Source organism: Stylophora pistillata, chromosome 1, assembly GCF_964205215.1.
Source record: "Stylophora pistillata chromosome 1, jaStyPist1.2, whole genome shotgun sequence".
NCBI classification, from domain to species: domain Eukaryota; kingdom Metazoa; phylum Cnidaria; class Anthozoa; order Scleractinia; family Pocilloporidae; genus Stylophora; species Stylophora pistillata.
In genome coordinates this window covers 25,195,569-25,206,468 of record NC_142519.1, presented here as the reverse complement: position 1 = coordinate 25,206,468, position 10,900 = coordinate 25,195,569, and the positions used below count along the sequence as shown (strand labels likewise).

Genomic DNA, 10,900 nt, shown 5'->3' with positions numbered 1-10,900 from the left:
TAACATGAAGCATTTAAAAACTGATTCTCTGAACTTCCCATTAATTGTTTGTTAAGATAATCGTCGAAGTAAAATATATCTATGTAGTAATTTTTATCCATGTACAAGTCAGCTAAAAGAATTTTTAAAACATATTTATAAGAAACTGTTTCGTGTAGATCTTTCCCTGAGCATGCTCTTGCGTTTAGAATTGAAAATCCTCATATAAATATTGTAATCGCTATAATTTAGCTCAAAATATTTTCAACGATATCATGGCACAACGCAGATCATAAAGAACATGTAATAGGTGAGACAAGTCACGGATTATCCTTGTCGACAAAAGTAATATCGCCTGCTCAGTTATATTCATACTTAATCTCCGTCCAATCGAGGCAATGTACAATTTTTTAATCGATTACCATATTAGAAATAACAATATATCACTTAAACTCTGAACGTAATAACTTTAAATTTATTTCATCAGAAATCAAGAAGATTTTTAATAGTTTTGGGCGTGGTTGCTTTTACTGAGTTAACCATATCATATACCTAGATGTTTTATCTGAAAAGCTTTATTTAAGAAAGGTATTTCTGTTCACAATGCCTTATTTCGTGCGAAAATAGCTCGTATTAAAACATCATATCTGGTGTTTTAACATCCTCCTTTTGACAGATTTCGTGGAGATGTCATTACATTGTAGTAGTGATCGGCCATCTGTGAAAAGGAGGCATCAAATGTATTTTGTGGAATCTGTTATGTAAGTTAGCAACGGGAAAAAAGTGCAAATATCTTAACACTAATACGAAGTCATAAGCGAAAACGAAGTAAGTGTTCCTTTCTACTCTATTTTGCGGCTCTAAAATGCTAAATAGGGCCTTCATAGCGAAGAAAACATCGGGCGAGCTCGGACTGGATTTCGTCCTCAGAAATCTACCCGAGATGACCTCTGGTGTTTTCGTATCCTCTTTTTGACAGATTTCGTAGAGGTGTCACTATGTTGTAGTTGTAATCGGCCATGCATGAAAAGGAGGCATCGCAAAAATGTTGTGGAGTCTGTAATATAGGTTAGCAACGAAAAAAAAAAAGCAAATATCTTAAAGCTAATACGAAGTCATGAGCAAAAACGAAGTACATGTTCATTTCTACTCTATTATGCGGGTCTAAAATGCTAAATAGGGCCATCATCACGAGCACAACATCGGGGGAGCTCGGATTTCGTAATCGGAAATATACTCGAGATGACCTTCTTCTGACGGATTTCGGAGTATGCTTCAACATGTTGAGCGTTGCTGTACAAATGCACTCGCCTTTGTTGAGCCATGCATGGATGACCGCGAAACAAAGGAGATGTTGAGCCGTGTTGAGCGAAAAGTTTGACCAGTTTCAAATTTGATTCAACAAGACTCAACACCGCTCAACACCTCTCAACGGGGTGTTCAAATGCATTCAACTTGTTGCGCTCAACATGTTGAGAGCGTGTACAGTGAATAAATCCAGTGCATTTGCACGGGGCTTATGGGAGATTTGAATACAAGAATACAGTGATCACATGGCATCGTGATGATCACCCACTTGGTAGTCCAGATTCACAGCGATTGACGTCTGTACAATTAGAGGGAAAGGAGTCAGGAGAGTCAAGAGAAGCATTTTTCTGACAGTTGCCGCTGCTCTGCTCTAACTCACTGATCGGTTAGTGGCGTTATTTACTTCATTCACCGATCCTTCTCGTCGCGTAAATGCGAGCCCACTTATACACAAGTTAGAACAGCAGTACAAGCCAAATTCACGTAAGGGGTGCAGAAATTCCTAACTAGCCTCCACCTTTCCCTTACACCTTTGAAAAAAAAGAAACGTAATCAATAAGTTTCCTCTTTTTCCCATTTTGACCTTTCTGTGTTAAATACAGCCGTGTGAGCTGTCCTTTTTTTTTCTTTTTTCGATGGTGTACAATTAGAGATACTCTTGACGGATAGTTATGGAACCATATACACGTGTTATTTTGGCTTATTTAGAAAAAAAAATTTCCTTGACCATGTTTGCTACAAATTGTTTTACTAAGTGGGTATATTTCCAAACAGCACAAGTTGTATATGTATTCAAATTTGGGACAAATTTCTCTGTTAAACCAATACATGGTGATCACCACTATGATTCGTTTCGTCTACTGAGTTCAAAATGAAAAGTGAACATAAGATAAGGATTAGCTATTGTATTGAGGACTTGATACTCGCCTTTTCCTTTGAATACTATACTGACCCAGTTGAGAAGCTAGGTTAAGTTTGTAACTTCAGGCGCACTTCGAAGAACCTACCAAGTTAGCAAGAAGGATTACCGTAGCTAGTCAAGCAATTCCTTCCTTCGACCACACCATCTGACAATCGTCTTCATACTGAATGTTTCCAACCTTGGATGGTCTAACTTAAAATCTCTCGCATCAATAATCCGAACAACTAATGCAAGGATAATTTGGAAAGACAAATGGTATTACAGAGATTCCCTGCCAGAGTGTCTAAAGGAATCTGGGATTATTTTTGTCAGTTGGTTTACTTCGTTTTGCGACTGATCCAGAAAAGAAAACTCGCGCCACTTTATGAAACAATCAGATTAAAAGCTAAAACCACTCGCTACTTGCTCCTTAGTATTTTCCCGCATTCTCATTGGCTCCTCGTGAAATTTTCCTTGCTATGATTGGCTGTTGTGATTGCTAGCAATCAAAAAGCGCTCGAACGTTCTTCGGCAATAATATTGCAATACTGAATGTTATATATAAACAAAAGTTTAGTATAACGTTTTAGATACTTTGAACACTATTGCAATATTTTCTTATATTCTCCTTGTTATCGTTTTAATGTGAGGTTTCCATTATACTCTCGTATCCATCCTTGAACCCGTCAGAAAATTGTGTTCTATAACTGTAATGATAAGAGTTTCCCTTGTCTATCTTAAAATTACGAATAATGACCTGCTTGTTGACATATTTTTGTTTGAAAAGGATGTCAGATTTGTTTGAGAAACGTTGAAAGATGAGCAGTTTGCTTTGAATCTTTATTACGAAAAGTTGAGTTGATTCTTCATATTTATTACAAATAACTTATTTAGTTTTAAAAAATGAATATATATACCTTCAGGATGTAACTCAGAGGAAAACACTTCTAATGAAACATTGATAATGTTCTTTAACAGCAGATCAAGTTCAAAGACAAACTCCTTCGGAAACTCACATGTTATGTCTTTACTCCTTGAATCCGGCCATCTTTCTGTAATGTATATACTACTTTGTTGTGAGCAGTTATAACAGTTAATTAAACAGAATTATATTTGCCTCGCCGCAGAGCTTATGAATTATATTTTTAATAACTTGGTTCTTTCGTTGTGTCGCTGAAAGTACAACTAATATAACACTTGAAAAAACAAAAGCATTTCGCGGCCGAATCTACAATACACCATGATAATTTGGTGTGTATCAACTGGGTTGATGATGTAAATTTGCCACGTACTGTAGAGTTCTAGAGCTGCCTTTCAAGCGCTGGCCCTTCGTCAGAGGTTTACCACTCTGACGAAGGGCAAACGCTAAAAGACGTCAACTTGAGTAACTTCTTACAGTGGCCGATTTACGCAATTAATTATCTTATAATAACTCCTACCGACCCAGTACCACAATGAGAAATTTACCACCTTTACCTTAGACCAGGACAGACTCTCTAAGAAAGATGTGTTTTGTATTGCCCACCATTCCGTTTAAACATACCTCAACAAAGAATGCAACAAGTTCCAAAGTCATTTCTATAAATAACTTCTGACGCTGGTTTGATCTCGACTCATCTTGTTTTTATGCTATACGACTTCAAGTTATCGTGATAAAGAGCACAGAATATTAGCCAAACGCAATTTTCGGCAGATCGTTCTGATTTTAAAATTAGCTGTTATCATGAAAACCTCCAAAGATAAGAGTATAGATTTATTCAAAATAGCAACAGAAGTAATTTGAGCAATATTTTTAACTTGCACTAAATGTTTCGTAAGAGAGAGGTCCTCATAAACTACCTTACAAAAAAAAATTAACCAAAATCAACAAAGTATGTACTTTAGGGTACTTCATTTTTGACTACAGTACATTTGTGAAAATGAACAAGTGGCGACTTATTCCTTGATACCCCCCACTATCAAACCAAATCGGCAGGAGACCCCGAAGCACTCGTTCTCAATCATCTGACCTATCTGCATTTTTCATTAATATTACTTGGTCTGCTAATTTAAAACATATTCGGAAATTTGGGTGCAAAAGATGATGTAAAGGAAAGGAAAGATGACACTCCCCTTGTCAAAATGTTAAACATAAATTCTAATAAATATAAGAGTAATTACAGAGAGAATTTTAGATTTTGGTTTTGATAAATAAAATCTTGCATGCGGTTAATTTCGGATAAATGAGTAATTGGGATAAGTTTCTAAAGAAACTGTGGTGCTGCATTGGTGGTGGGGTACCAGAAGATAATTTGGTTTTATCAACTGAGTTAATAATGTAAATTGGCCACTGTAAAGACGGTTTCAACAGGAAACTGACGTTTCGAGCGTTAGCGCTTCGTCAGAGGTTATGCCAATTTACAATATAGACTCAGTTGATAAAGCCAAATTTGGCATTACTGATAAGTTTCTCCCACAACGAGTGCTTGTGATGTCAAGAATTATCGCACACTAAAGGAAATTTTATTTTAAGGTTGCAGACAGTCATATACACGTCCAGTCTCCGGTTAGCAAAAAGTGGAGGGAAATGCTAATCAGATTATCGCGTGTTGTTGGCCAGTTTTAGATCATAATTGAAATTGAAACATTATCACCTTGTCAGTATTAGGTTCTTGTTTTGCCACGGAAATCGATTACCCGAACGTGTCGGCATCTTCGGCTGATGTGGCTCCAGGTTTGGTTTGGGGGCACAAGCCACGACAACATTGTCATGTAATCGTTTCATCTTAGTCACGTATCCTCTTCATAACGGAAATCAAGAATGTAAATATATAAATCTCTTACAAAATTAAACTGGAGTCATGATTCATAACGGAAGCCAATATTTTCAAATGGCTTTGTGTCTGATATCATATGATATTATAGAGGTTGTCTCTTTCGTTTGGCCGAAAGGGTCACCAATCAACTTTAGTTTACAATGTTTTTTTCCCGTTATAATTCATCTCAAGTTAAACCAAGAAAATCGTAAAGTTCGAACGGTCAACAAAATAATATGAAAAAAGCAAATGACAAAAAAAAGGCTCGAGAAGGAAACTCGAAAGGGAAAAAAAAACAGCTCTGGGTTGAGGTCACGTGATAATGTTCACTGTTTTGATTGGTACATACTGCTGTTGGAAAAATTGAACCCCTCAGCAAAACAAAACAAAACATTTTCACTTCTATCCGTAACGCTTGAGAGATGAATGGCAGAGAGTTGTCTCTATCACCCCGTTCAATTACCACTTTTGTAGTGCTGTAGTGTTTACCAAAGGACGGAACGTGTTTTACAGCGAGGGATTAGAATTAAGCCTCATTTGACTGCGCGAATTAACCTCACAACAGACCCACCCGAACTTATTGTCACATCGCCAAGCTTATGAAACAACTCGTGCGAAGGCTCCTCCAACTGAACCTGTACCTTATCTCCCAGACTTGGCGAATTTCGTGGATGTTTGCATTCTACGGAACTAATTTCTCCATCGTCGCCATTGGAATGTTCTACGTTATTGATTTCCGTCGTTTGTTTTGATGTGACGCATTACCACTCCTGTTTTCATCACTTTCCATCCGCAGGGAAGCGACTGAAGAATCTCCTGTTTTGACACTCGAAAAGGGAACTACCTGGTTCTCTGTTGTAAAGGGATTGTGACTCTGAGGTATGGTAATGCTTCAAGGAGATTTAATTGACGTGAACAGGTATTTTCATACCAAACTGAGAAAATCGCTCCTCTTGCCAGTGCGCCCGCCATATTAAACGACGATAAGAACGTAGTTAAGTCCCCTAAACAAAACGTCATTGTCTGAACAGTTTATGGGCTTTGAGGGATTATCTTGAAACACTTTTTAGTCGGTTTGGTTTACAGGTAACCTCCATAACTTTTTTCGCTCAAATTGCATAACGACTTAGAGACTTCAGGGTGATCAGTGCGCCTGTTTAACCAGGCGGGAATTTCAAATAAGCATGGACGAAGTCGACTATGACCATGAGCTTCCTCGTGAACTCATCAAGTGTGTCTTAGTTGGAGACACTGGTGTTGGAAAGACACGCCTGATTTGTGCACAAGCTCTGGGAGTTGGTATCGCGGCACCCCGACAAGAGGCAAAGCAACCTATCCATTTTCCAACAGTTTTTGCAATTGACCAGTATCATGTGTCTCAAGAAATTAGGGAGCGTGCAAACTTCCGCGTTGATGGAGTTGATGTGGCATTGAGACTGTGGGATACCTTTGGCGATCATGAGTTTAATCGTAAATTTGCATATCAGAATGCTCATGTTGTGTTGCTCTGTTTTTCTTTAAATTCCCCAAACACTTTCAAGAATGTCAACGCGGTGTGGTATAGTGAAATAAAAAAGTATTGTCCCAGAACCCCTATCATTTTGGTTGGTATGCAGTCTGATTGGCGTTTGTTTGGCAAAGAGACGACGGTGAACTCTAACAGGAGTTTGTCGAAGCGCATGCGAGAGTGCTCCCTTGTGACACCAGACATGGGTCGTCAAGTGGCAAAAGAGATTGGTGCAACTTACTACGAGACAAGTGTTGTGACAATGTGGGGCATCCATCATGTGTTTGAAAATGCAATTCGTGTGGCACTTATTAACAGACGACAGATGAGGTTTTGGTCATCACAACTGAAAGGGATCCAGAATCCACAACTTCAACCCCCTTACTTACCAGAAAAACCTGACCCTCCCAAGGTTAGTGTGCCACCTTCAACCTTCAAGGAAAACATTAAGGAATTGCTTGATAGTGGCATGTGTGCAGATGTAGAATTTCTGGTTCATGGTCACACCATCAAGGCTCACAGAGCAATTCTTTGTACTGCAGCACCAACATTTGCTAAGCTGTTCTCTTTGAATGAGGAAACACTCTTTAAAGGGCCCAGCACTAAGGAAAAACTTGTGCTTCAGGATGCTCTTGTGTTTGGAGAGCGAGGAAGTCTACCTAGGGGTTTTGTGGCACTCGAATCTTACAATGGTGTCTGGGATAGTGAGGAACACAGCTCGATGGTTCAAGTTACAGTTGAAAACTCTCTTACATACAAAAATTTCATGTTCATTCTTGAATTTCTGTACAGTGGAAATATTCCACTTGAAGTGTGCACTGAGGAACTCAAAGATGCTGCTCGAAATCTTCAACTCAGTAACCTTGTAAGCTACATTGCTAATGTCATGAACAATGTAGAGTACATGAACACTGAAATTCACTCAAAGATAGTGAGAGAGATGTCCTCTTGTGCTAAAAAGCTGGTGAACTCTGACATGTTCTCTGATATTGTGTTCAGGATTGAAGGCAGGATTGTTATGGCTCACAAGGCGTTTCTGGTTGCACAGTGTGAGATGATGGCTGCGATGTTTATGACTGGACACTTCAAAGAAAGTGGGGTACAAGTGGTAAGAAATGTTTAAAAAATATTTATCTAAATAATGAATTAATTTTTATTGTAGTGGTGAGAGTAGATGGATCTATCTCCAAAACCTGTGGCCCAGGTGTGATTTGCAAACTAAGCATCATCTGGGGGTTGAGTTTGTCACTGGTTCTTGCCCCTGCTGAAAGGCTTTTCTCCAAGTACTCAGGTTTTCTTCCTTCCACAAAATTCAACTTTCTAAATTCTTATTCAGCCTTGAAACTGAGACAGGCTTCAAATTGGGGAATGATACAACCAAAATCATTTATTTTGGTAGTTGTTGACTATTTTTTGGTATTGAGATGCTTTTACGATTCGTGTGCATGAAATGCTGTTTTGAGCAGACTTGTGATTATGTCGAGAAACTCACCATCAAAGAGTTCTTTCAGGGATTACTTTTGACAATATAGTCTTTCATTTTGAAATATAAACTCGTGTACTGGAATCACTGAGAAAGGAAAAAAAATTGCCAGATCTTGTTAATGAAAGGATCAACATAAAATTTTTGTCATAGAATATAGTCCAGATGTATAATGAGATGGTCATCTCTTATCTTTCCCTTTGATCGATTTCTATGGTGATTGAGTGAGTTAGAATGGCATGCAAGGGAACAAGTTACACTTTAACTTTATTTAAAGAGGGAAACGCAATAACCTGTTACAGTTTTCTAACCTACGGCCCTCAACCCACCCATCCCACCCCAGGGAAGGACATCCATCACACAGTAATCTCTTGCGTGGGAAATTAACATCTCCTACCCCTAACCCTGCAGGAGACGAGACCTACATTTATACATCCCTATCCGAGAAGACTAGAATATCTAACCATTTCTTGATGTTATAGAAAGGTGGCATATTCTTCTCAATTATTTTAAGACCTTGAGTGTTGGTGCGACCGGGGCTGTAGGTGGCTATATGGTCACAGAAAAACAAAACAGAATTGAAGAAAAATAATGAAAAATTAACAATCAATGCCAAACCACTCAGCACCTTGCAAATTTTCACCTGTTTTTGTTCCTTAAAAATTCACTCGGCTGCATTGTTAATATTCACTACATGAATTGGTTGTTGTTGTACAATTGTACATAAAAATGTATTGAAAATAAGCTATTAGTTCAAACTGTGGTGAACACAATTCTGAGCTAACTTTTACTCTTGGATGAGTATTACCAACCTTAGGTGGCATTCTGAAAATTGAAATGATGATTATTTTAACAGGTGTAGGATGCATTTGGTCAGCTGCACCCAATACTTGGCTCTAACTCAGTGAATAAGTTATTTCTTAATTAAAATTTGTTTTCAGACTCAATCCCCTCATGGATAATAAAACCAACCTTAAAAGTTGAAAGGAATTTTTTGAAATTGAATCATGAATTCATCTTTTTTTTTTTTGTAGTTGAACATTTTCTCGGTGGCATTCAGGCTAGTTGTATCTCAGCCGGTTTTTGTAAAGTATGCTTTATTAGTGAACTGTCACATTGAAAGGAAAACACAAAATTGGAAGAGGTAAAAACATTACTACAGTCAGTGGATTTGGTCTATTGATTGATTTTTTTTTTTCTGTCCACACAAATGTATTATTTCTACTGGGAACAACTGGGAAGACGAGTATTTACATGACAATAAGAATTGAGAAGTGTCTGCCTTAGCCACATTCCCTGCATTTACATGCAAAGTTTTATTAAACATTTCAAATTCGTGTCAGGTGTTGGGGTTAAAAGAGGTGTTGTTGGACAGGTTGTGTTATCATGCCCTTTCTAAACAAGAGGCCCGATGCCAAAGTTTTTCTGACTTGCTTGACTTTCTCTCACCTTCAGCTTTAATCAAACAACTCTTAAGCACAAACAGTCAAATAAGTAAGACTTCTGCTACTCATCCCTTTGACTTTTTCGCTAATCTGCGAATTTTCTTGCATTTGGCATGCAATTTGGTGTGAGTTAGTCAATAAAATGTTATTGTCAACACCCTAAGTAGATAATAATTACTTTTGGATTGAGTGGAAGGGCAAGATGGGAAAATATTTGGCTGTCAGTCATGACATTGAGACCTCGCTATGTTTAGTCTATTTGTAATGACACAAAGCTAAATATTTTTCTATCCAGCCTGACTTTACTCAGTCAATAAGCAAGTAGCATTTTCCGATTGGTTTCAAATTGCTTTTCTCCAGCCTTGCCTGTCTCATCACATGTTGGATGGAACCCTTTATTTAAATATGACATTTTATCAAATTAAAATATACAGCAATATTAAAATTTGGTTAATACATAAAATCCATATGCAATATAAGTTATGTATTTACTATTAAAAAGCTTAATGTTCTAGAACTAGTTTTGCTGGTGCTGGTAGTAATGGTCCAGCTCACCCATAAAATTTTTTAGCGAAGTTTCTTCCTTTAAATTGTTTGGCAAATCATTCCAGATTCTTGCTCTGGTAAATGCAAAACTTTTTCTGTAAAAATCTGTGAGACTTTTAGGGAGCGCAAGATTCATTCTGGAAGATCGCAGTCCATAATCATGAAAAGAGGCGCTATGGGTAAACATTTCAGACAGGTACAGGGGAGTGAGACCATTTAGTATTTTAAACATCAAAATGGCTTTTTGACATTTTCTCATTGTTTCTAATGTCATCCAGCATAATTTACAAAGAACATCACTAGATCTTTGCAAATAGGAAGCACCAGTTATTATTCGTGCTGCACGGTTTTGGAGCTTTTGCAAATGAACAATTTGTGTTTCACTTATACTATCCCAAACAATGCAACAATGTGTAAAATAAGGCTCAATTATTGACCTGTAAATGTCAATTAGGTTTTTTGTTTTTAGAAAAGGTTTAACCCTTCTTAGAACACTCAAATTACGGGTAACCTTCTGTCTTATACTTAGCACGTGGCTATCCCAAGTTGAATATTCATCAATGTCTACACCTTTTTGGTCCTTTTCCTCCCCTTTACTTTGGGACAGGCTTAATTAACCTGGTTGACTCTACCACTTGCCTAGGAGTTAAAATCGACAATAGGCTTTCATGATCTGTGCACATTGATCAGTGAAGAAGCATTTCACACAAAAAGTTGGAGCACTAATGAGAATGAAAATTCTTCCTAAACAGTCACTTGAGGAAATTTATTTCAAATCTATTATTCTCAGCGTAACATATAGTATTTCAGTATGGGGAAACTGCTCACCGCCTGCAATGAATTCTCTGAACTCCATCCACAGAAGAGCTTCCCGCATTATAAACAACCTTCAACCGTCGCTGGCTGGTGATATCTGTCTCAGTAAATCAAATTGGC

The 10,900-nt window shown here is 37.7% G+C and overlaps 1 protein-coding gene across 1 annotated transcript in view; it reads left to right on the top strand.

Moving 5' to 3' along the window:
* The first annotated feature begins 5,105 nt into the window (after positions 1-5,105).
* The window catches only part of LOC111329963 (rho-related BTB domain-containing protein 1), a 10,753-nt gene continuing 4,958 nt past the window's right edge, over positions 5,106-10,900 (top strand). Inside the window, exon 1 of the mRNA XM_022934734.2 lies at positions 5,106-7,598. Coding sequence (XP_022790469.1) covers positions 6,168-7,598 — 1,431 coding nt within the window. The 5' untranslated portion in view covers positions 5,106-6,167. The remainder of the gene's footprint in view (positions 7,599-10,900) is intronic.